This window comes from Sceloporus occidentalis, unplaced genomic scaffold, assembly GCF_023333645.1.
Source record: "Sceloporus occidentalis isolate IW3139 unplaced genomic scaffold, rSceOcc1.0.p SCAF_23, whole genome shotgun sequence".
Lineage (NCBI taxonomy): Eukaryota > Metazoa > Chordata > Lepidosauria > Squamata > Phrynosomatidae > Sceloporus > Sceloporus occidentalis.
The window spans coordinates 4,777,803-4,804,326 of record NW_028317003.1 but is presented as its reverse complement, the minus strand read 5'-3'; the positions used below and the strand labels follow the sequence as shown (position 1 = coordinate 4,804,326).

At 38.7% G+C, this 26,524-nt stretch overlaps 1 protein-coding gene across 1 annotated transcript in view; it reads left to right on the top strand.

Annotated features, from left to right (window-relative positions):
• LOC149300720 (collagen alpha-6(VI) chain-like) overlaps positions 1-26,524 on the top strand; it is a 54,605-nt gene that overhangs the window by 2,820 nt on the left and 25,261 nt on the right. Inside the window, exons 4-20 of the mRNA XM_089484770.1 lie at positions 1,094-1,693; positions 2,462-3,082; positions 3,429-3,977; positions 5,850-6,407; positions 8,103-8,678; positions 9,109-9,684; positions 10,888-11,237; positions 11,703-11,781; positions 12,307-12,452; positions 12,579-12,671; positions 14,905-14,958; positions 15,426-15,497; positions 16,138-16,164; positions 16,713-16,757; positions 16,995-17,048; positions 18,322-18,387; positions 23,779-23,814. Coding sequence (XP_089340896.1) covers positions 1,094-1,693; positions 2,462-3,082; positions 3,429-3,977; positions 5,850-6,407; positions 8,103-8,678; positions 9,109-9,684; positions 10,888-11,237; positions 11,703-11,781; positions 12,307-12,452; positions 12,579-12,671; positions 14,905-14,958; positions 15,426-15,497; positions 16,138-16,164; positions 16,713-16,757; positions 16,995-17,048; positions 18,322-18,387; positions 23,779-23,814 — 4,502 coding nt within the window. The remainder of the gene's footprint in view (positions 1-1,093; positions 1,694-2,461; positions 3,083-3,428; positions 3,978-5,849; positions 6,408-8,102; positions 8,679-9,108; positions 9,685-10,887; positions 11,238-11,702; positions 11,782-12,306; positions 12,453-12,578; positions 12,672-14,904; positions 14,959-15,425; positions 15,498-16,137; positions 16,165-16,712; positions 16,758-16,994; positions 17,049-18,321; positions 18,388-23,778; positions 23,815-26,524) is intronic.

The following is a 26,524-nucleotide window of genomic DNA, read 5'->3' as shown; positions in this document are numbered from 1 at the left end:
AAACAGTAGAAAAGGTGGTGTAAGTGAATATGACTAAATAAAAATATATTATTTGAAGTATATAAGCTAGAATCACCCTGGGGATGCTCACATAAAAAGGTTATACTTTCCTTAAATGGATTCCCTAAGGATATTAGCAACAATAGGAATATTCAAATAAAATATATAAAAAAACAAGAAGAAAAAGAAATAGTTTAACTCTGTTACAATGTAAAGCAAATGTTATGTATTTGGCTGGATGGACTCTTGCCTTAAAGAGGAGCAATACATTGCTCCTATATATAGTATAATGCTCTGTTACTCCCTGGTATGTATACGCCACAAGATTAATCCACAGGTGAAGGGGAAATATCAGTCAGCAGAATTCCCAACCCTTTTAAAAAACCAAGAGAGGGTGGCACAGAGAGAAACAAAATAAACAAATGTTTAATGGTTTAAAAAAGCAATATCTGCTTACACATAGGTATAAGTATGTGAACATCGGTTTCCAGTGCTAAAAAAAAAACGCTTCCCGTGGGGTCCCCCAAAGACAAAGGGACTTTTTGACACAAGGCTTAGCAATATTATTTGAAATGCCTTACTCAACTTCATGAACCATTGTGAACTTGGGGCTTCTTGTTGATAATATACATCAATAGTGGTCAAAAGGTCTCACCGTCACTTTAAAAACCGAACCCCTAGCCATACCTGTAATAACCCCCTCCCAAAAAAATAAACAAAACTGTTCCCATTGGCCATGTTAATAGTTTTAAATGTTTCATTGTCTTAGTTACTCACCCCCTATATAACCCTTTACTGTTGGTTTAGTGATACTTAATGAACTAAATGCTATGCAGAACATTAAATATTCATTATAAAAGGCCATAACAGCAACAAATCATCAGATTTACCCCATGTTGACCAACCTGTGGAACCTCAAAAATGTCTCATTTGAGAAGTGATATGTTGATGCCATTGATATTGAATTATGTTGCTCTTGATCCAAATTACTATTTAGTAAATTCTGCTCAAAATGGCAACATTTACTGTCAGGGTTGGTGAGTGCTTTATATGTATAGTGGTTTTGTTTTTATAGTGATCCTTTTTTTTTCAGCATATGCAAAGCGCTACGCAGATGTTGTGTTTGTTGTTGATTCATCTGCAAGTACTGGGAGTGCAACATTCCAGCAAATAAAAGATCTAATCCTAAGAATAATTGAGAAGCTAGATGTTGGAATTAATAAATTTCGTATTGGATTGGCACAATACAGTGGAGACCCCGTGACAGAGTTCTTATTAAATACGTATGAAAGGAAAAGTGAAGTACTGGACCATGTTAAGCTGAGATTCAATTTCAAAGGTGGACCTCTGAACACAGGCCGTGCTCTAGAGTTTGTGCGCTCAACTTTCTTCCTTGAGGAGGCTGGAAGCAGAATCAGCCGTGGAACCCCTCAGTTTGTGGTGCTCATAACTTCTGCCAAGTCTGAAGATGATGTTATTAGAACGGCTGAAGAGCTAAGAGGTGTTGGAGTCACCACCATCTCAGTTGGAATTCAGAATTCTGATGAAGAGGAATTGAAACAAATTGCCACAGATCCCTTTGTTTTCCAAATCAAAGGGATGCAAGGCATCAGGGATCTACAAGATGGGGTTGTCGGTGTTATATTGACACAGGAAATGTTGCAGTTTTCTCCACTGACGTATGTTCCAGAAGGTATGACGTAATAATAATGCAGGCTGTTATATTGTGCATTGTTATAATATTATTTGAAATAGGTGTTTGCAGTGTAATTGTAGTGCAAAATATTTAATACAACACATTCACAAACGCTAAACTAATCTTATATTGATATAAATATTATTTGGCTAATTAAGACTGGCATTAAATTCTACTAACAAAAAACACACTGAATTTTTAAATCTTATAATTCCTTTAGTTGTCTTTATAGCGTAAAATAAAAGAGGCAAGGAATTACAAAAATGGCAGCAGAAGTGGTTCGTGGAAACTGGGTGGTAGGTTGTACCTCTTAAAGAAAGGAGCACTGTCTGCCATCCTTTGGCAAAATCCAGAGTGTTCCTATGCATGCACATATATAGGTTTTGAAAAATACCGCTAGCAGAAAAGAGAACTTAATTAATCTTTTGCATTAAAAAAAAGAAAACATTTCCCAGTACCTGTGCTAAGTGAAAAATAAAACACACAGCTTACTTCACATACTAATACTTTGATATAGATATTCTAAAGGAGATTCCTAAAATGTAGGACTATGCTTACTCGTATCATGGTCAACCACAATAAAAGTCTAGATACATTCTACATAAATGTGTACTTAAGAAGGTTGGGAATATACGTTTGTAAAGCTAAAATAATTTTAGGAAATTGGCCCCACGTGAATCAATGATCCACCAGAGATATATTACCTGTATTGTGTTTTTATTCCTATCCCTAACATCTATCTTGGTGCATTTTTCTCATCTGTAGTGTGCTCAACTGCCTCGGTTGCTGACATAGTATTCCTTATTGATGAGTCTAGCAGCATTGGTGCTACAAACTTCCAGCTGACTAGAGTTTTCCTGCACAAGGTTGTTAATGCATTGGATATCAGTCTGAATAATGTTCGAGTGGGCTTGGTTCTTTACAGTGATGAGCCTAGGCTGGAATTCAAACTAAACACTTTTAATGAAAAATTTGAAATTTTGGACTATATAACTAAACTACCATACAGAGGAGGGAAGGCACACACCGGAGCGGCTTTAGATTTTCTTCGGAAAAAAATGTTTTCTAAACAAAATGGTGGTAGAGCACACCAGGGTGTACAACAGATAGCAGTGGTCATGACTAATGGACAGTCAATGGATAATTTCACCAAGGCTGCTGCAAAGCTAAGACGCTCAGGTGTAGAGGTCTTTGCTGTAGGCTTCCAGAATGCCAGCAATCCAGAACTGGAGACCATAGCATCCCACCCTCCCAGAAGACACGTGACCAATCTACAGTCTTTCCTACAGCTCTCCAATATTGAACAGAGACTCAAGAAACGCCTCTGCAACGAAATTGTTCTAAAGTCATTTTCAGTTCCCATGTTTGCCCGAACACTTAGAGAAGGTAAGGATGCCCTCTTTATTGATCGTCCATAACCCCGTAATACCATAAACTCTATAAATAATTGGTTATTTTTATACGCCTATACCTAGTTAACTATATATCGTGATTGTACAGATCCCAAATGTAATAGAATATAAATAATTTATGGAGAGATCTGAATTTTATTTATTAGGTCAAATTAGAATTTATGTGGGCTTTCTCTTTGCCGTCATAACATAATTTGTATTTGGAGCATCCCTCATTGGTGAAAAAAGGCTATGGGGGAGTTTGGTGGCTTGGAACACTTGAAGATGTGTGTGTTTTCATGTTGGAGTTAAACTGTAATCTAACCATTATTTTTATTCAGGTTGCGTGGATACAGAAGAAGCCGATATTTACTTTCTGATTGATGGATCTGGAAGCATATATCCAGAAGACTTTGATGATATGAAAACATTCATGACAGAATTAATAAACATGTTCCAGGTTGGTGAAAACAGAGTACGTTTTGGAGTTGTTCAGTACTCTGATAGTCCCAACATCGAGTTCATCATTGGTGACTACAACAGTCAGAAGTCTTTAAAGGAGGCTATTAAACAAATTGAACAGTTGGGAGGAGGTACCAATACAGGAAAGGCTCTGAGTTCAATGAAGAGTCTCTTTGATAAAACTGGGCGTAATGTCCCTAAGTCTTTGGTCATCATTACTGATGGAGAATCCCAAGATCAGGTGACCCAGCCTGCAGCCTCAATTAGAACAGATGGAATCACCATCTATGCTATTGGTGTAAAGAACGCGGTGGAAGAGCAGCTGATAGACATAGCAGGATCTAAAGACAAGTCCTTTTTCGTTTATAATTTTGACTCTCTCAATAGCATCAAGCACGATTTAGTCCGTGATTTGTGTACACCAGAAGGTAAGTCCTCAGATAACTTGTATGACTTTGTCAACCTTGGCTTACAGCTTTCTTCAGCGACATTATATAGAATGATGTTAGTTCCATCTTAACCACAACTGATGTTTATTGGATGCATGCAATTATTCTGACTATAATATCTATAATAATTAAAACAGTTTTGACAATACTTTGTAAAATACAGTTGTATTGTAATGCTTAATTGGAAATTATCACTAGCATAGAACTCGTTGGTATTCGGTAGTCCGCTGTAGTAATCTGCTGGTAAAGAGGCAGTATATTTCAGGGATATTTTTCAATGTGTAGCATCATGTCTACCTTAATAACTTGATTCCCCACATTTTTTGATTAGAACCCCTAAAAACAAAGAGTGACCCCTGACAGTATGCACACGGGCCTCATTATGACTTAAATCTGCTGCATGTATGTCTTGGCTCTTTCAGCTTAAAGGTATAAGAGTGTAAACATACATCCATCTGCCTGGTATTTTTATTTCAGATATGAGATGCAGGAAAGCCTAAGGCATTTTCCTGTGAAGGATATTGCTACCAATTTTATTTTATTGAAACCAGCAGGAGTCACATAAATTGCGGATTCTCTTGCCAGACATAAGTTTAGCTACCTAAGTTTATGAAACAGAAATGCGGGAGGGCATGGTTAATTAATCTCTCCATCCTCTGTTCACCCTTAAACATGAAATAAAGGGAAAAAGTAGGACGCTTCGGAGTGCTATTAAAATGGACAATGTGTAAATATTATTAAATTATGGGAAAGTATTGACTGAAGCACCAATAAAATGTTTCTCTGTAGAACCTTGATGTTTCTCCTTAACTGAAAACCCCTTTATTTGTGTGATTATTCTTCCATGTTAAGCTGCCCTTTCCCTTCAGTCAAAATGTGTAGATTCTGATTCTTTTGTAAAGAGAAAGCATTTAGGACAGATAAGGAAATATGTCTGTTTTGCTCCACGTGTTGCTGAGCCCAGCTCTTCTTGGGTGAAATAGTTAATAACTATTGAAACACAAATTTACTAGAACAGAGATAAACACTAAAAAGCAACCAGCACTATAGTACTTTGTTGCAAACAGGGCCGGCCTTAGGGATGTGCGACCTGGCAACAGGGGCGCCTGCCCGGGATTTAAATTAAAACATCGGTTTTTTTTTTACTTTATTTAACATCCTCCATATTAAATAAAGTTTTTTTAAAGTTAAATAAAGTTAAAACAACAAAAAAAACCCCGAATGTTTTAATTTAAGTCCCGGGCAGGGGCGCTGAGCGGTTGCTCGTGAAGTTTTCAGCAACCGCTTGGCGCCCCTCACTCTCCGTGACTCCGTCGTGGTGCCGGCGTTTCATGCTGAGCACCGAAATATGATGTCATATTCCGGCGCTCAGCTGTGAAGCATGCACTGCGGCAGAGGGGGAAGACTGACGCCTCCCGCTCCCACCGCAGGACTCAACAAGTTAAGTAAGGATAATGAGAAGTAGGGAGAGGGGGTAGATAGTGAGAAGGGGCAGAGGGGGAGGGGAAGGCAGTGAAAAGGGGCAGAGGAGGGGCAGTGAGAAGGGGCAGAGGGTGGAAGGCAGTGAGAAGGGGCAGAGGGGGGAAGGCAGTGAGAAGGGGCAGAGGGGATAGATAGTGAGAAAGGGGAGTTTTGTTACAAGATTTTTTTACTTTATTTTTTGGGGATGGGGGGGCGCCAGAAGAGTAGTCCGCACAGGGCGCCAGAACACCTAAGGCCGGCTCTGGTTGCAAACACATCCCGTTGATCTGGTTCATCATCGCAGCTTAAGGGGCCACTTGTAGACCCTACTCGGTCTCCATATTTTGATGTAATTGACATCATCATGTCATTTATTTTGTTTGTCCACAGCCTGCAAGAACGTGAAAGCCGATGTTTTGTTTCTGATTGACAGCTCTGGAAGCATTCACCCTGATGATTTTACAAAGATGAAGGCATTTATGGAATCCTTTGTAAAGCAAGCAGATGTTGGGCCAAACCAAGTCCAGTTTGGGTTGATTCAGTTTAGCTCAGAAACACAAGAAGAATTTGCGCTGAATAGATACACAAAGAAAGATGATATACTGTCTGCTATATCATTCATTCAACAAATTGGGGAAGGCACACTCACAGGGGCCGCGCTAACTTTTTCACTGCCATATTTTGATGCCGCAAAGGGTGGACGACGGAAATCCAAACAGTACCTTATTGTGATCACAGACGGTGAATCATATGACCCAGTGGCTCAACCGGCAGCAGCTATTAGGGACAAAGGTGTTAGCATTTATGCCATTGGTGTAGTTAACGCAAATAACACGCAACTCTTAGAGATCGCTGGAAAGCAACAGCAAGTTTTTGTTGAAGAAAACTTTGATGCGCTGGCCTTTTTAAACAAGCAAATATTGTTTGAAATCTGCAATCCTGCAGACCGTGAGTATTGGTGCATTTAATTCTGTTATTATTAGTTCTCCTAAAGATATGTAGAGAAACAGATTTGGGTAAATTGTAACTGATGGGAGATATTTTTGTAAAGCGGATTCGTCTTTTTTCCCAAATCCTGCATAAATAAACCTATGTAATAGTGTTTCAGATTAAAATAAGTAATATATACATATCAGAAGCCAACCTTATATGTATCCGTCTGGCTGCAGTATTTACTCCGCGCCCCTACTGATAGATGCACCTATAACATTGACCCCCCACATGTGATGACCCTTCTTAACCCATCCCTTCATATTAATGCCCCATCTCATGATAATCTCTGTCAACAGCGAACATTGCATAAGTGACTGAAGTGACTTCACTTCTCAGTCTTCTACTCCCAGCATGTCACTCTGCTAAGGGTGGAGTAAGGCCATCCAGGGCCCCAGGCAACAAAAAGGCATGCCCCTCCCTTAGCGACGCCCTATCATGACCATGCCTCTTGTTGGTTGAGCACCTCCTTTTTGGTCCTCCCTATATCTATTTTTTAGTGTTTGTATTAATTAAATAAAGATCCATGATCTCCTCCTAGCCAGCCCTGCTCCAGCAGACTCCAACCCGACACTTGCATGCCCCATGACCCTTGCAGGCCCCCTGACCCTCGCAGGTCCGTGCCTGAGTGTCTCTACGCACCACCTTCCTGGCTCATACACACTAGCACTATATGCAACCATACAATACTCTAACACCATACACTAACACACAATCTAACACTATACACTGACACTCAAACAATACACTAACCAACTGTTTGTGGACACTCCACCCAGTCTAATACTGTGTACTAACACCCCCACCACACTTACTCTAGACACCCTACATTGACACTCAACATAGTTTAACACTCTACACTGACAACCCCATACACACTTACTCAAAATACGCACATATACACATACACTGCCCTTATGAATGCCTGCCCATTCACACATACATACACACTCACATTCATGCTTGCCCTTACACACAAACATACTGGCTTCTACTTGCCTTTGCAGCCACACACTTACTTGCCCTTAGAACACTTTCCCTAGCATACTTTTTTATTCCTATCTCTCCTATTGTTTATCACTATCTCATATTTCCCAATATCTCCACCCTTTCTCATTGTCTCCCCTTTCTCCCCAACGTTCTTCTTTCTGATGACCTCTTCCCTTTCTCACTGTCTCTCTAGTTTCCCTTTATCTCTCCTTCTCCTGTTCTCTCTCATTTATCTTCTCCCTTTTCTCCTCATCGCTTACCTTTCTCCCCCTACCTTTTCCTTCTTGATTTCTGTAGTAAGAGTGGAAGGTCTGTTTCTTCAGACTTCAGCTTCAGTGCTCCCTTGCAGTGCGCGGAGCTTCAGTGCATCAATTGCCGACATACAGTGGGGGGAGAGCTGAAGCAGAGATTAGTCCCTTGAGTATAACTTTTCTAGGTTAGGACCTTGTAGAATCCCAACCTTTGCTATTACCTTTTCTATTCTGACCATACCCCACGTGATAGACTAGAGGAAAAGGATGTCATAACATGAGTAATGTTTGCAATGTATAAAACGTATTCACATGCATTAAGCTTGTATATGTAGCTTGTGTGATTATTATAATTAATGGTCATCTTTCATTTTTGCTTGGCTTACTACTTTTGTTATTTTGTTTCATACAGCTTGCAAAAAGTCAGAGGTAGCTGACATCATTTTTCTAGTGGATGGATCATCTAGCATCTCAGCACCCCAGTTCAATATCATGAAGAGGTTCATGATAGCTGTGGTTAATGACTCCATGGTAGGAAAAGACAATGTCCAGTTTGGTGTAGTTGTTTATAGCACAAATCCCCAACAAGAGTTTGCATTAAATGAGTATTCTACTAAATTGGATGTACGAGGGGCTATAAACAATATTAATCGTTTGAAAGGATTTACATACACCGCAACAGCACTAGAATACACCCACAAGAGGTTTGGCCCTTCTTACGGAGGTCGCAAAAACGTCCCACGGATTATAATTCTCATAACGGATGGTGAAACCACTCGTGAAGACCGTCCAAAGTTAAAACCAGTCTCAACAACATTGAGGGATGACGGCATCATCGTCTTTGCTGTTGGAGTTGGGCAAGCAAAAAAACAGGAGCTAGAGTTGATTGCTGGACAGCCCGATAGATGGTTCTTAGTGCAGAATTACACTTCTCTGGAAGGCTTACACGAAAATATAACACATATTGTATGTGATCAATCACAACAAAGTAAGTTATTTACATTATCTGTCCTGAACATATATTACATTTCAGGAAATATCTGCTTTAAAGCCGTTTGAATGTTGGGACATTCTATACCATTAATCTGTGATTGCTAAAGTCTGATTTGGTTGCTTTTCATTATTGATGCTAACCAACTCTATTGTGGTGCACCTTACATAGTCATTCATGTAAATATTTGTGATGGGAAAGGATGTTATTTTAGGGAAAAAAGATGAACCATTCAGTTCCAACAAGTATACAGAAGTTTTTATATGCATATTATCATTTGAGGGGATTTTTAGTGGAGTGGTGGTTATTAGCCATGCATGTTCCATCAGCTTCAGAAATATCAAGACAGTTTGCGGTAAGAAACAGATATTAGCTTGGTCCCAATTTCACTATGCTAACTTTTAATCATAATATTTTTTTTTTTAAGCCTGTGCGCATGAACAGCTCGACCTTGTTTTCCTGATTGATAGTTCAGGAAGCATTAGTCCTAGCAACTTTACAACGATGAAGGCTTTCATGAAAGGGATTGTAGAAAGTTTTACCATCGCCAAGGACAAAGTGCGTATCGGAGTGGCACAATACAGTACCAATCCCAAGAAAGAATTCTTCTTAAACGAGATCTATTCCAGCACTGATATGAAAAATAAAATTGATACAATGTCTCAGCTGAAAACTACAACTTATACGGGAAAGGGCTTGAGGTTCGTCCGACAATTCTTTGATCCTGTCAATGGAGGTCGTAAAAACCAACGTATTCCTCAATATCTCATAGTGATTACTGATGGAAAGTCTAATGATACAGTGGAAGAGGCAGCTGATGTGCTGAGGAGTGATGGGGTTACTATTTTTTCAATTGGTATCGGCCTTCCAAACAATTTTGAACTTGTTCAGATTGCTGGAAAAAAAGAAAATGTGTACATTGTAGAGGACTTCAAAGAACTGGATCTCATCAAGAGGAATATTGTGTCTCAAGTTTGCGAACCGTCTGATGAGCCTAGGCTGGGTAAATGTTACAAACGTATAAAAGCTATGCTTTGATCAAACAGCCTTATACAACTCTGACCCCTACTGTTGTAAAAATAATAATTGGTAAGCTACAGTTAGCCTTTATTTCAAACAGGGATGAACGTATAAGATGTTTTTTTGCGCTTAAAATCTTTGTGCCTGATTTAATATTTAAATAATAATGGTGTATTGTTGCTGCTAGGTGCTTGTACAATGCAACTCTCTACATCGACTAAAATGTTTAAATAAATTACTGAAGTAAAGAATTTGCTGCAGGTGGAGCCAGTCATCCACAGTTCATTACTAGCATAATCGGTTCCTAATACTATTGTGGAAGACCTGTGTTACATTTTTTTACATTAGAGAGGCATAAATAAATTACTGTAATGTGCATTTTGTCCAGTATGACTATAGAAAGGATATGTGGCTTGTATAAAATCAACCATTTGAATATCAGCAGAATCAGGGTGTATGAGCATACCCACAGGGAAAACTGCAGTGTTTTGTGGGATCGCAATATGCCGGAATATCACATATTGATGTACAATATTGATACAAAAAGATCTAAAAGATCTAAAAGTTAGCAAATGAAACACAACGGATATCAGTGAGGGAGAGAGAGATTTAAGGCAGTGATTTTAAGCACTGTGGTACAGCGTGGGGCACAATGTCTTGATGCTTCCCTGACAACGTTTTTACCCACTCATGCCCACATCCAAACAACCACCCCTAAGTATGGCTACTCTCCCCATTTGGAACAGGAGAGGTTAAGCTGTGGGCATCATGCACCTAATGATATTAAGACAGTACCGGGTGTGTATCCCAAATCATTAATTATTGACAGTTCCCAATCCAACAATCCAATCTAACTGCAGCAAACAAGTAAGGCACAAATGTAAACTATGGCAGGCAAAGTCCACCCCCCCCAAAAAAAAATCTTAATTCCTGTCTTCTGAAAATGTAATGGACATCTACTCAGCAATAGAATATCTCCAAATCTCTATTTCCTCTGACTTTGTGTAGGGTGTGAAAACGTGTCAACATGTAGTTGACTTAATAGAAAAAGGGGAGCTAAACTAATCTTAAAATTAAGATAAATTAAGTTTAGCAACTAAATGTTTTTAGCAATTTATGCACCGTAGTTAAACCGTAACAACACCAATAAATGTGTTTAACGTTTCATCTCCATTTCCTTTTATAGATTGCAATATAGATATTACAGTCTCCGTTGACTATTCAAGAAAAGTGAGGCCAACCACAATTACTCATATGCAACAGAAACTACAGCTCTACCTGTCTGAGGTGTTGCAGCGTGTGTCCACCTTGAACAATTTTAGCTGTGTCTCTGGATCGTTCATAAACATTCGTTTCAGATTTGCTGTTCCCAGGGAGGATGACACATTGTTATTTGATTCTGATTTTGAAAAATACAATGAAGATGTCCTCAAAAAGTTTATAAGTGCCCAATCTACAACCGACACCTTTCTAAATGCTAAATATCTTGAATCTCTTTGGGGAAAATTCAAAGGTTTGCCTGCTCGGAAAGCAAAAGTAAGTATTTTTTAAATTGGCCAAACATTCTTCTTCTTTTGTTCTATAAATATACATTTGCATTCAGATGACCTTCTAGATAAATGTGATCCCAATCTATGTTATTACTCACTTGATTACTAAGATATAATTACGTATTTGATACATGGGAGACGTGGGGGAATCAATATTTGGGCGCACCAGGCTATTGTGCTGTTCCCAGAGACAAAAGTGTTAACAATATTGTTAAACCAAGAGAGGCACATAAGCTTTCAAGACGTCTTTGGTTCTTACTATAGTAATGGAGTATTGGTCTATGTGATATAATATGTCATTGTTTGATATTCATAATGTTAATTGAGCTGTTGAGTCTAACTGATAATTCCCTTATACCAGTTTAGTTTGTAGGCAGCCTTAGCCCATATCACTACAATAAACACAAGAGTGGTGAGCAAAATGCTAATAAATACCTTTTTACTTTCAAAGGTTATTATGGTTTTTACTGATGGACTGGATGATGATGTGGAAACTCTCAAGACAACCTCTGCCTTTCTACGTTCTGAAGGTGCGTTACACTAAATCTTTTGGTGCATTGTATCTTATTCAATACCAGGCACTACCGGAATAGAAAGTTAGCCTTTGGTTAAATTATATATGTACATATTTACTAATTTGTTAGTGATATATCTAAAAATTATATATTATTTATCATATACATGGTTGGACCAGGTATCTTACAAACTACTAATCTATTTTTTGTATTTTTTGTTATCAGTATTTTTTTTTGAACAAATAAATGTTAACATTTGGCTTTACGGAGTAAGATAAATACATTCATTTAAATTAAGGTTAAATTACAGGCCTGCTATGAAATGTGATGCACGGTGCCAAGAAATGGTTTCTTTTCTTTATTAGAAAATATGTGCATTGGTAACATTAATTAAATCATATTCTGCATTTGTTTTTATGTTAATATAAAAAAAATTGTTTGAGACAAAACATGTTGTAGTTGACGTTTGACCAGATGCTTAGTCTAACATTAAAAAATAAGTTCCAAGTTTGTCTCTGACCTGTTTTCTAATGACTTCAGGGTTGGATGCACTGCTCTTAATCGGCCTTGAAAATGTGCAGAATTTGGAGAGACTTCAGGAAATTCAGTTTGGAAGAGGATTTTCTTACACTTCACCCCTCAGCATTGGACTTTACGATTTACCAAGTGTAATGCTAAAGGAAATTGTAAGTTACTGTAAAAGCTTTCTAGGGGTAGACTGGCAATTTTAAGTGGGGGATTAGATAGCAGGGTCAGAAGAAATGGTCAGAAATGCATTCATTTATTTATTTGGTATATTTCTCCCATTTTAGGACACGGTGGCAGAAAGGAAGTGTTGTAATGTGATTTGTAAATGCTTGGGGCAAGATGGTCTTCAAGGCCTGCCTGGAACTCCAGGACTAAAGGTGAGCAAAATAAGTTGTTGTTTCCCAATTAATGTTTTGTGTAAAACCAGTAACTTCTGTGCTTCAAGCGTGTCCTTAAAGAGAACTTTGCAACCTTTAATAGGGAGCTGTAAACCTGACAAAATGTGATGCTTTCATTACACTAATAATGGGCTATAACTAACACCTGGAGGCTACACAGAAGACTTTTATCAGGAGTGGGCAGTCTCTGTCTTCCTGTAACGCTTAACGTTATGTGACCCTGTTGCCCACCTCGGTTACCCAATGCCTTGGACCCGCCGTACCCACCATAGTTTGCCCCTGCTGAGTGCTGCCTTTGGCGTGACCCAGAGCAGCACCCCATCTACCCCCATCACTTTGCTCTACAGCCACCCTCTTCTATACTACTGTGCTTCATTTTAAGATAAGTTTGCTATAGCTGTGCCAGCTAGGTATAGCACTTCAAAGTGTATATGGGACAACTTATCTTTCATAGTCTAAAACTAGAGTGTCAAAGGCGTAGATGTAACATAAGGAAATTTTACTTCACAGAGAGGGTGGTAAATAAGTAAGAGAGCCCTCCAGTAGAAGTGGTAGATGTTAACACAGTACATATATTTGAACATGCAAGAGATTGGTTTTAAGCTTACTTGAATGTAAAACTAATAAAGTTAAAGGTTTTGGGCAGACTGGATGTGCCCAATGGTTCTTAACTTCCATCATATTCAATGTTTCCATGCTATCGACCTCTCAATATGTAAATTCAACTTAATCATTTTTGTTTTTATATCCTGGCTGGTTTAGTTCCTTATAGTACAGAAGAAGAATCCAACAATATTTAATTTCTCCTTCTTCCTATGTCACCCACTCAAAGTGGTCTGTAAAAGGGTGTTAACAAATTACAGCTTGGTTTTACAGACGCCGGTGTTGTATTAGCTCTGCCAATGTCTTCCACGATTCTTTCTTTCATAATCCTGTGAAGCAATTTGCTGTGCCAATTTTATTTGGCTTGGATTACATGAGGTTCAGGAGTACACATTGAAATGTAATATATATATATATATATATATATATACCGTATTGGCTCGAATATAGGCCGCACTTTCCCCCCCCACTTTAAGTCTTTAAAGTGGGGGTGCGGCCTATATTCGGGGTCTAGCGCCCGACGTCCAGGACTGCATGCCGGGCAGGCAGCGGGGTTAGGATACAGATCCCCTGCAGCGGTGCAGGGGACCTTTGATTACTCTCCGATACGCTCAGACAGCCTCCCCTGCCAGCACTTTCCACGGGGGGGGGTGCTGGCACAGGAGGTTGTCTAAGCGCATCGTCCGGACGGTCACCGGCTGCGGAGGTTGTTTACCCGCATCGCCGCAGCCGGTGACCGTCCGCACGATGCGTTTTACCTCTGCTCCCAAGACTTACCAGAGCAGACTCCCGGGTGTCTTTGGTGCGGGGGACATCTACGCAATACGCGTATCCAACTTCCGGTGCCGGCACATCTGCTGATTGCTGGCACCGGAAGTTGTATACGCATATTGCGTAGATGTCCCCCGCACCAAACTTTTAGGGTGCGGCCTATATACGGGGGAGACCTATATCCGAGCCAATACGGTATATATAGATCTAAAATAAAAAATATACAGCTCACATAACACCATAAGAAGTAGAATATCTATAACTGAGACAGAATAACAAAAGCTAATGGCTGCTTAAAAAATTACAATTTTCAATTTGGTTCTATGAACCATATAGAAGCATATAGAATTCTTAAATTTTCCTTGAAATTAATTGGGGCACCATCTGGGCGATGAGAACCTTATGCACATTGTATGTGTTTGAAAATCCTAAATTACCAGGTGGTGTCTTTAGACAAATGTTTTTTATTCTAGAGGACCACATTAACAGATAGTTATTTACAATTGTTAAAAAGTGAATAGATTTGGCACTCTCTCTGCTCTCCTTTATGTCTGATGTACACAGATACATTTTTCAACAAATGCCTCGACACTCTAGTACACATGGTGAACCATTCCGAGAAGCACTTTAATAGTCCTAGACATCCCCTGACCAACGACAACTGTTTTTGAGTCTTTTGCATTTTTGCTTTTGGTAATCTTAACATACTATTATTTAATATTTAGTATACTGTACAGCCTACTATATGCAGACTGTACAGTCAACTGATATGTCAACTGTTGAAATCCATACCTTCAGAAAGTATTGATTGTTCCCCTTTGTTATTTTTTTCCCTTAGGGTATTCCCGGTCCAAAGGGATACCCAGGTTATCCTGGTGAAGAAGGCGGCATTGTAAGTACAATTTTGGGTTTTTGGATGCCAAGCTTCCTCTTTTTTTGTCTTTGAGTTCATTCTCAGCTACATCGGACAATTTTGATAATATATAATTGGGATAGACTTAAGATACTGTAGTACAGTGACAGAATGGCTGCAAGATGGCATATTTATACACATAGCTCATAGCATATGGACCTGGGATCCCAGAGCAGAATATTTTGTTGTTTGGAACACTGAAGATGATAAATAATAGTTTGTCAATTTCTTTTTCTCTGGAAAAGAGTGTCTCTTAAGAATTTGAGTCATAAAGTGAAGTAGTCTTTAAATGATTATGATTATCATTTCCTGGAAACTGGAAATTACAACATCAATGCTTTGTGTGTGAAAAAGAAAATGTTATTCTCATACTACCATTTACTTGACAAAACAGGGAACATCGTAAAATTATTGGATTGTATATATACGATGCTTGTTTTTTTTAGGGTGAAAGGGGGCCACGTGGACTTAACGGGACACGGGGTGAAGCTGGATGCCCTGGTCCAAGAGGGCCAAAGGTAAGCGTATAATTATTTAGGTTAAGATCCCCTAATTATTTGCACAAGTTAAATGCAAACACTATCATCATTTCACATATTTCTGGAAGTAATAGTATACCATCAAGAAACTACTGGCTAACAATCTGAAATGATTCACAAGAGGCAAATAACAAGCCAGAGATTTTGCAACTTTTGAAATTGAAAAAAAAGTATTTTCATCCAAGATGTCTTCCTGTGTTATTTTTCTCAGCGAGGACTCAAAATCATCACCTCTCCAATATTTTTGAAACATAATAAAGAATATATCAATCATTTACTGTGTTTGTATTAGGTAACTGCCTAAAAGTAAAGAAGTACAAGCATCAGGTTACTAGCAGCAGTGACCCCCACCTGCTCTTTATCCAGAAGCCCCCCACAAATGACCAAACTACCACTTTCGGGTATAGCATTTTTAATGCATAGAGTAGTAACAGATATTCTAATTAAATAAGTGCATAATAATTTGGATTACTCTGAATTGTTATACTTTTCGTGTGCGGTTTGTTTGTGCCAGAGCAATAGGGCAATAGTAACAATACTTTTGATGTATGCAATGGTCTTTTACTTTTGTATATGCAGGTAGATCATACATCCTAATACACCGCTTTATTTTTTTCAGGGTGGAAGAGGCTATCGAGGTGAAAAGGTTTGTTTGTTTTAATTTCTAGGCTTTTATTCTCAACGGATTGGCCATGTTTTCCAATAATTGTGCAACGTTTTTGTGCTTTTTTTGTTGTTATGGATACCAAAGATTTGCACTAAAATAAATATGATTAAGAAGTTGTAATTATATTAGAATATTTTTTTATTTCTGCTTTTCTACATTATCTATGTTTCTGTCATGTTAAAGACATTTTAAGCACACAGGGTGATGTTCTGGAGAGTGAAGACATAAATGGTAATGTCATAGTCTTGCAAATCGTTCATTATAGAATAACATTGTTATAGCATACTCAGTAATAGTCCATCTGTTAGTTGACAAAAAACTTATCCTGCAGAGGTTCAGGGGTTAGGTAAACATAATTATAGTGCTGCCAATAGTGGAAAATAGAGTTAATATTAATATTTTCATGAGATACAGATAAATAAGAAAATTGGTAATGTTTTGTTTGGATACTATAGTGCCATCTATGCCAGATTAGCATACACTGGTCCATATACATTGAACTAATAGAATTGTTTTCGTTCTTACAGGGAGACGATGGTGAACATGGTATTGATGGTGTCGTGGGAGAACAGGTAACGTTTGCTGCCACATCCTTTAGGATATGTTTATTATGGCGAAGGTCCAATTTTTGGGGGGTAAAAAAAAGTTTGTATAGACATAGCAACTCTACACTGATGTAGCATTTTTTGGAGTGTTTGGTTATATATGGTTTCTTTTCATTACAAATACCACTGAAGCATCATTAACCAATTCAAGCTTAATATAAAATAGATTAGTATTTATATCATTTTAATATTGACTCGTTTTAGGGACAACGTGGCATCCCTGGGTTACCTGGAGAAGCTGGCGAACATGGACCAGAGGTAAACATATGTTCCTAAAATAATTATCAGCTATTATATATAAATGAATCCAATTGTATATCAAAACCACTATTGCTTCTCAACTTGTGTATAGAAAAGACCAAATAGCTATAATAATACTTTACTGAGGGGATAGTAGATTAGATGAGCCAACGGCTCTTATCTGCCAACAGATCCAATATGTAAGTTATAGATGACAAAGTAAAATCTCACAAATTGGTGTCGCTGTCCTAATTCATACCTGTATGCAATAACAAATGTCATTCCTTGGCAATGTAAGCCCATTACCTGGGTTGGAACATCCTGCCAAAGGTGTTAAAAACAGTGCTATCCTCCTCCAAGCCTATATATATATATATATATATATATATATATATATATATATATATAAATATATAGTGGGTATAGTGCAAATCATTTCATCCGAAACTGCTGTAGAGACAGATAACCTTCTAATAAATATTTAAAATGCCATGTGATTTCTTAGGGAAGAAAAGGACCTCGAGGGGAACCTGGTGAAAGGGGAGAGCATGGTCTGAGAGGTGACCCCGTAAGTATTTTTTAAAAACATACTCTTACATCAGATTAATACTTTTTACATCATGTTCTATTGACGTATATATTTCCTACATTCTCCAATTCAAAATAATTGGGGATTATTTCCTGTAAAGGAATTGAACTTCTATTAATATATTTCCCTCAAGTACCACGAAGATATTACATGGTTGCAGGCTTGACTTTTCAAGCCCCCCCAAAAACGTTTCTTATGTTAATATTATTATTTATTACAGTGCCTTCATATTTTATAGTGCTGTACAGTGGGATATTTTCTTAAAATATCTAGACAGATAACATGTGCTTGTATGGTTTAATAGATATTTAACGACTTTAACTATGTATAAGCGTAAAACAATCTGTCCTTTTTGGCACAGAACCTGTTTATTCAGGATCCAAAGTGACATTATAGCAATGTGATAGCTTTTGTTAGTTCTATGGGTGAACAATTGAGCCAAATGTGTTTTGAAAACAACTAGGACCTTGCATGGATCACTTACCTTTACCCACACCTCAAATCTAGTGCGTTAGTGTGCGGCTGCCCGAAAGAACAAGAGTGTAGTGTGTGTTTGTGTGTATCCAGCAAGCAGCCGCATGTACATGGCTTATTGGTCGCTTATGGTGCCATGGTTGATTTATATCCCCAGTCCAGCCTTACCATCTACAACAATACACTGCTTTAAATATCTCTATATATAAATACATTACTTTTTTTCAGGGTGAACCAGGAATTAACAATAATATTGCAGGACCAAAGGGACTGAAGGGAAATCCAGGACGTCAGGTAAACCTTTATGTGCTATTTATTGTCAGTAGCCATTCCCGGCCGTGTGCTGAATGCTACAGATTGAGATAGAGATTTTTAAGAATAAAATAGAATGAGTTGTAATCAATGTTCCCTCTAATTTTTCTTAGGTGGTGTGCGCAGAAAATTTCTCTTGTGCAGAGCCAAAATTTTGTGCGCACAATATGCTTCTGCAAATATTAAATTTAAATTGTTATTCTATATTTTTGGTATAGCTCGCTCATGGTTAATAACACTACATTATAGTGTGATAATGTAGTATTAGTTACACACCATTATTACTTACTGTAATGTTTTTTTAAAGGTGAAATTCTCACTGCATAAGTAAATTATGAGCGAATCACGAGCGGAGGCTCCAGGCCGCATAAAGGATAAAAAAAAATTGGGAAAAACTGTTGTCCGCAGGGGCGTACCTAGAGTATTTGGCACCTGGGGCGGATGCTGTACGTGGGACCCCCACACACACACACTTTAAAACTGCATAGCTTCTATCATTAGGCAAACATCGACAGGGGTACCGCATAACTGTTATCATTATTTACTAAGGCAGACATTGACGGTGGTACAACATAACACCTATCACTATATACTGAGGCAGACATTGACGGTGTTACAGCATAACTGCTATCATTATATACCGAGGCAAACATTGACGGTGGTACAGCATAACTGCTAACATTATATAGTGAGGCAAACATTGACAGTGGTACAGCATAACTGCTATCACTATATACTGAGGCAAACATTGACGGTGGTACAGCATAACTGCTATCATTATATACTGAGGCAAACACTGACAGTGGTACAGCAGAACATCTATCACTATATACTGAGGAACACATTGACCGTGGTACAACATAACAGCTATCACTATACATTGAGCCAGACATTGACAATAATGCAGCATAACCCCAATCACTAAATACTAAGCCAAACATTGATGTGGTGTAGGCCTACCACTTTAGTGTCTGGCCTAGTGTATATACATATATATATATACCGTATTTGCTCGATTATAAGACGACCCTGATTATAAGACGACCCCCCAAAATCTGAATATTAACTTAGGAAAAAAAGAAAAAGCCTGAATATAAGACGACCCTAAAGGAAAAAAGTTTTACCAGTAAATGTTAATTCATGTAAACTATTTTTTTAAATAAAAGCTATGATTGAGAAAAATATTTTTTTTGTTTTTATTTCCTTGTATTTTCCAACCTGTCCCCCAGTTACGCACATCTGCCCCCAGGCTTGCCACACCAATATGGCACTGTGGCCCATGATATGCCTTTTAACCCTCTATATGCCACTGTGCCCCATGGTATGCCTTTTGACCCCCTATGTGCCACTCTGCCTCCAGAAATGCCTTATACCCCTATATCCCATTCTGGCATTTAGGGGGTTAAAATGCATATTATGGGGCAGAGTGGCATATAGGGAGGTATAAGGCATTCCAGGAGGCAGTGGCATTAAGGGAGTTAAAAGGCATTGTATAGAGCACTCTATAAGGCATTTCAGGAGGCAGAGTGCTCTATTAAATGCCCCCTTAACGCCACTCTGCTTCCTGAAATGCCTTATAACTCCCTATATGCCACTCTGCCCCATAATATGCCTTTTAACCCCCTAAGTGCCAGAGTGGCATATAGGGGTATAAGGCATTCCAGAAATGCCCTATGTCCCCCATTTAACACACACACGCACACACACTTACCCTGCTGTATTGCCGGGGCAGCGGGTTGACGTCTCCTTCCGCTGCAGCCGGAAGGAGGTGGAGTTGGCACCGGGGGTGTTGTCTGCGTCCGTCGCGGATACCTTTCCCGGCTGTCAGAGATCAGAGTTCCGGCACCTGTGCGGGGAACTCTGATTTCTGACAGTCGGGGAAGGTATCCGCGACGGACGCAGACAACCCCCGCTGCTAGCCACACCTCCTTCCGGCTGCAGCGGACGTTGTCTACGCGGATCGCGTAGACGTCAACCCGCTGCCCCGGCAATACAGCAGGAAGCACCGGTAAGTAAGTGTGGGGGGGGGGGAGACAGGAGGATCCAGGTCCCCTGCAGCGGTGCGGGGGATCTGGATCTTAGTCTCATAATCAGACCTCTATTTGAGGTCTGATTAGAAGACGACCCCGATTAGAAGACGAGGGGTATTTTTCAGAGCATTTGCTCTGAAAAAAACCTTGTCTTATAATCGAGCAAATACGGTATATATATATATATATATATATATAGGTGCACTGAAATGAAAATTCTGGACCTGAAAATTTAGCATTCACTTGACTGAAACCGAAAATGACCCCCCACACCTTGAAAAAACCCAAAACACTTTTAATAAAAGTAACACACCAAAATTAGACAAAAAAATCAATAACAATATATATATATATATATATATATATATGATTAACAGCAATCACACTCCTATCATGCCCAGGTTCTAGCATGTACTGGTTGCTTGGGCATGATAGGAGTGGGATTGCTGTTAGCAATCATATATATATATATATATTAATATTTTTCTCGAATTGTTCTGTCCAATTTTGGTGTGTTACTTACTTTTAATAAAGGTGTGGTTAACACACCAAAATTGAACAAAAAAATATATAATTGCTAACAGCAATCCTATCATGTTCAGGCAGCCAGTACATGCTGGAACCTGAGCATGAAAGGAATATGATTACAGCGTCCCTATGTCATGCTATCCCCCCCACACACTTACACATCCATGCTATCACACACACTCATTCACAAACATTCAGTTTAAACTACAGCATAACACCCATCACTATCACACACTTACTAATTCACTCTCACAGAATGTGTTCCTACCTGTCACTTTTCCTCCTCTTCGTTCTTCCCTCTTCTGTGTCCTCTCCTTCCTTTGCAGTGGAGGCGGTGGGCGTGGCTTCAATTTTTGTTCGTTTGCGCTCCCTCTGAAAGCTATGTGCACGCGCACAAGCACACAGCTTAGAGGGAACACTGGTTGTAATACACAGTGGTCGTTTCTGACCTTTCTGTGTGTCACTGCAATTGAATGCAGTTCTGTTTTTTGTGTGCCAGGATGGAGGAATTTCCCTTTTGTCCACTAATTAATCCATCTCCGTGTTTAGCTGCTCTGTTTTAGTTTTATGTGCTATGTAAAATACATTTTGTATATATGCCATGAAAAAACATCTTCTTTTTAATTTTGCATTATTATGAAAATGAAGATTGTTCACTCTAGTTCCAATTATATTGTAAGGACACTATGTATTACATTTTGTGACCACAAACAATATAGGGTATCGGTAATTGGGTGCATGTTTTGTAACACCATACACCAACACCCAAACACTGACTCTAACACCATACACTAACACACTACCATGCACACGCTTACCCTACAACTAGCCCTGATCCCCTAACACCATATGTTGACAAACACTCACACATATATTAACACCCGTACTCAGACACCATACAGGGACACACAAAGACATGCTAACAACATACACACACATGCTAACAGCATTCATTAGCATATGCATAATCTGAGACACACATTCACACCATACAGTACCACACATACTATAACACAGGGATATATTCTGGCCTAAGCCAACTAGTACTACAGTGGCAGGTCCAGAAGGGCGGCAGTGCCACTGGTACAAAACAGGGAGGCAGATCGCCCTCTTGGACGATCAATCCCCTGGTGTCCAACTGTGCAATGGGCCATTTAGATGGAAGATCTTGTCCCTAATTTACACCAGCACAGCCTCCATAGACTTCATTAAAAGGCTCTGTGTGCCTCTAAGACACGACATGCCAGGATATGGTGTCTTAAAGGAACACAGAGCCTCTCATTGTATTTGGCATGCAGACCACAACCCAAGGTAAATATGCTCCTCTGCTCCATCACTGTCACAGCCATCATTCTCCTTCAGCTTTCCCCCTCCCGTAGCCCTTATTTTACCTCAGCTGTTCCTTTATCACAGATTTCTTTCTCCTATCTAAATATTTACCCTCTCGTACCTATCCCGTCCTCTTACCTCACGTGAATCTCTTTATTCATGCCAATTGGTGGGAGTTCTTTAATGTTACAGTCAACTTAATGCTTTATTTTTGCCCATGATTGAAAACACAGGAGAAAGACCAAAGAGGATAAGTCCATGCTTAGAAGTAGGTGGTATACAAAGTGAAAATGGGGAGGACAATGTTGAAAAAGGGAATACAGGGTTATGTAGGGAATTAACAAAGGGGAACATCACACTATTATGGACACCTTGGTAATGAGCTCTTGCACCGGAAGCTGCCTTTATAAAATCTATATAAAATGCTTGACCGTTTCGAATATACGTACATAAAGTTGTTAACCAAATGATGCAAAATTTTGCAGTTGGAGAAAAAGAGGGAAATTTTGTTTTTCAGGGGGAACCAGGGAAAGACGGAGTTGAAGGGGAGCCTGGCGATGATGGCCCTGAGGTAAAACCTAAGTCTTTTTTTCAAATATGCTGCGCATACTTTACAGAGAAAACATGCAAACTAAAAATATGTTCCTATATAGACTTTACCGTCTTGCTGAGAATGGGATCTAATGAGTTCAGGTTGAGTGGATAGTCAAGAGGAACTGTTTACTCACCAGCTTTTTAAAAATGCTACTTGTTTTAAATGAGAACTAATATAATAGTATTAATTCCTCATACTTATATCTTAAATGTTCAATGTATGCCTCCCTTAACCATTGAAAATATTATGAGGGCAGGTATAATATATATAATATATAATACTTTTTAAAAATATCTTTTTTAGAAAACTGATTTAATTGATATAATGCAAGAAGCTCTAGACTTTGGTTCCCTGAGAGCCTGCCCAGACAAACTAAAATAACCAGTCAGGGTCACTCCATGAACATTCCTTAGCGTAATATCTCTGCAGCCTTCAACAATACTGGAAAAAAGATTAATGAGTTTACAAAGTCAAGTGCAATAAATTGAAGCTCTGTATGACCACCATTGTTTAGATTCAGTTGGATATGTTTTCACTGAGTGGAGTTGGCAGTCGACTCAAAAGGGCCTTATGTGTGTGAATAGGCAGTATATATATATATATATATATATATATCTGTATATATTAAAATTAAGAACAGGAGAATAGTGTATCCTTTACTCATTCCAAAATATTTTTAGCAAAAGTAAAAATCTCGTGTTACTCCATTTTATCGTATTGGCAGAGCTATGTTAAAACAGATGTTTGAGCCAGCCGCGCTGCCTCGGTTGACAAATAGGAATGTTGTGTGCCAAAAAGATGAATAACACCCCTTTAGGTAATGAAATGGTTAAACAACTTGCTATTTTGTAGTAAGCAAAAGTTTATTGATTGTAATTATTTCCCTTACAGGGACCAAGAGGTCGAAGAGGGCCTCCTGGTTTAAAGGTCAGTTCATTTTTTACTTTTGTTCACATAATCTCTACACAACTGATTTTAGACTTTATGGTGTTTGTATTTTATGTTTTCATAGTTTCATTACTATGATCTAGATTATATTTGAAATTGACCATATTTGCCATAAAACCTGCCAGTTAACATTTTCATTTGCTTTCCTTGGCAAAATGTGCATAAGAGATTACTAGACGGGATTTCAGGTTCAGCAGCTCAACAAAGCGATGTGCCGCTCAGAGTATAGCCAAGAATAAGTAATGCTTTTTGGCTGAAGTCAGTCGCATCAGAGGACTGTGAAGGCGTGACTTTGGAAAGCACTGTTTCTGTTTTATGGAAATTCATGTTGATACTTCTCAACCAGATGTTTAGTAGTAAGAAACGAGAGCCTTTTCCATTTATCTTATGATTATTTCTGGTCTGTTATGACTCCCATTTCCAAGTTACGCATATAACTGATTTTATGTTGGTATACATCACGTATAACACAAATTTGTACAATTTGATGTTGTACACAGAAAGAGTAGCACAGAAAAAGACATTTCTGGTATACAGATCGAGAAACTTGTGTTGGGGCTGTGTAAAGAGGTGGAGAGGAGAAGGGCTGGCCTTGGAGATAGATCTGCCAGAAAATGGGTGGGGTGAGAGGTGTCATTACCAGCTGCAATGGTTCAATTGACATCTTACGTCTCTGGACTGGTCAAGGCTGATGAAAGGGTCTCCTCAACCAGCCCATGCCCCCACTGCCTGCAAAAGCTGGATGGTGGGACAGCTACCCTGAAGAGAAGGGCAGCTAGCTGGGACAGTATGACGGTCCTGCGAAAACATGGACTCTTGGGAGGCCACCTGCCTAATATTGTGTTAGATCGGTTTGCCACCGAAACAGCCCTGACCCATTGAGGCATGGACTCCACTAGACCTCTGAAGGTGTGCTGTGGTATCTGACACCAAGACCTTAGCAGCAGAACCTTTAAATCCTCTTATTATAACCTTTGTTCACATTTTTAACATCTTATTTCTAATGATTTAGCAGAGCAGGTACCAAATAAATATTTTTACATGAATTGTAAGCTCCCTCTAATGGTAAACAATAATTTGGGGTATAATAAAATAAAGGGAATCGTAAACCAAACTCTTATGTTTATTGCGTATATATATATCATATAAACAATGATCAGTTTGAATCCAAAACATAATCTATAAAGCAGAGTACAAAAAAATAAGTATAATGCTTGCCAATAAAGATAATAATTTGCAACATACCCGTGGGCTATGTCTCTCAGTAAGCGCAGCATTCCGCCGTCCTCCAACTCACTACTTCGCTATTGTATAAATCCATTATCTTGGGCAAAAGTTGGCATCACCACACGGTATAACCTTGACTATGTCACTCAAAGTTTACAACGAAAGTTTTTTTTTTTTTAAAAAACCACCTGTAAGATTGTGACACCCGACACGTACTGTATCTTATACAAAAAACTAAGCACAAAGAGCAACAAAGTTAGGGGTTCCTATTGGCCGTTCTGGGCATTAAACTCCCCACTGCTCATTTGCAGACAACAGCGAACAGAGTACCAGCTCAGACGGAGATGGTCTAAATACATAAATACATATGTGGTCCATTATTTGAAGACATACTTGTACGTCCTAAGAGCCATCCTTGAACCTTTTTTGTGGATGTACCATCTATAGGGATGGCAACTAGTTAAGTAGGATCACCCTAATAGACTGTAAGCTCGCATGAGCAGGACGCTTGTTATTTTTCTTTATTGTCAGCTGTAACGTTTTGTTTTCCCCACTAATTTAATAGCACTATCAAATCCGCTGACGCTTTGTAAATAAAATATATAATATGTATAGTAGGATGTAGTAAATATCTGGGGCATGAGTAAATGTCTGTGATAATCCCATTTCAGTGCCATCTGGGAAAGCTTCTGTGTCTTCTCATTCATATACAACAATGATAAGTAATCTATTAACTTTATTTAACTCACTTTTACTAATTCCAGGGTGAACGGGGAAATCCTGGCGAGCAAGGAAACAGAGGAGAAGCTGGCATTCAAGGCATACAGGTTGCTAAATAGGGACATAACTGTTTAAAGCAATAATTATATGCTTCACTTTTTAAATGGCTATGGTGGGTAATTATACAACGTTAACTAAACAAGTACTTGTCTGCTAGTTTTAAAATGATTTATAGTACATGCATACATGTGTAAATAAGTTATTAAGAACATGCCATGACTTGTGTCAATTCCGTCCTAGATTAATTTGACACTCTGTAACCATGTTTTTCCTTTGCTCAAAAAAGCTGAATTCTTTATATGTGGATTGAGAGTTAACACTTTTTTGTAAAAGCAAATTAGGGCAGGCCGCTTTTATCCCTTTCGGCAAGTTATTTCAAAAACACAGTAATAAACTAAACACAAAGCAAATGTAACAATCAGCCCCCTTGGTTTGGTCCAACACACACTAGTGTGAGATAGCCCATAAAGTATATGCTAGAAGTGACAGAATAAAGACTTGCCTGAAAGCATCTTATTACGTCTCCTTCTGGCAATTATGGAATTGCACTCCTGAAAGTCTAAATACTTACTGATTGTCTCTTAGTAGCCCTCTGTTGGAGACAAATATGTTTAGTAGGACCTTTTATGCAATGTAAGAAAAGGATTCCTAAAAGATGCCATCATTGAAAATTTAGGCAAGT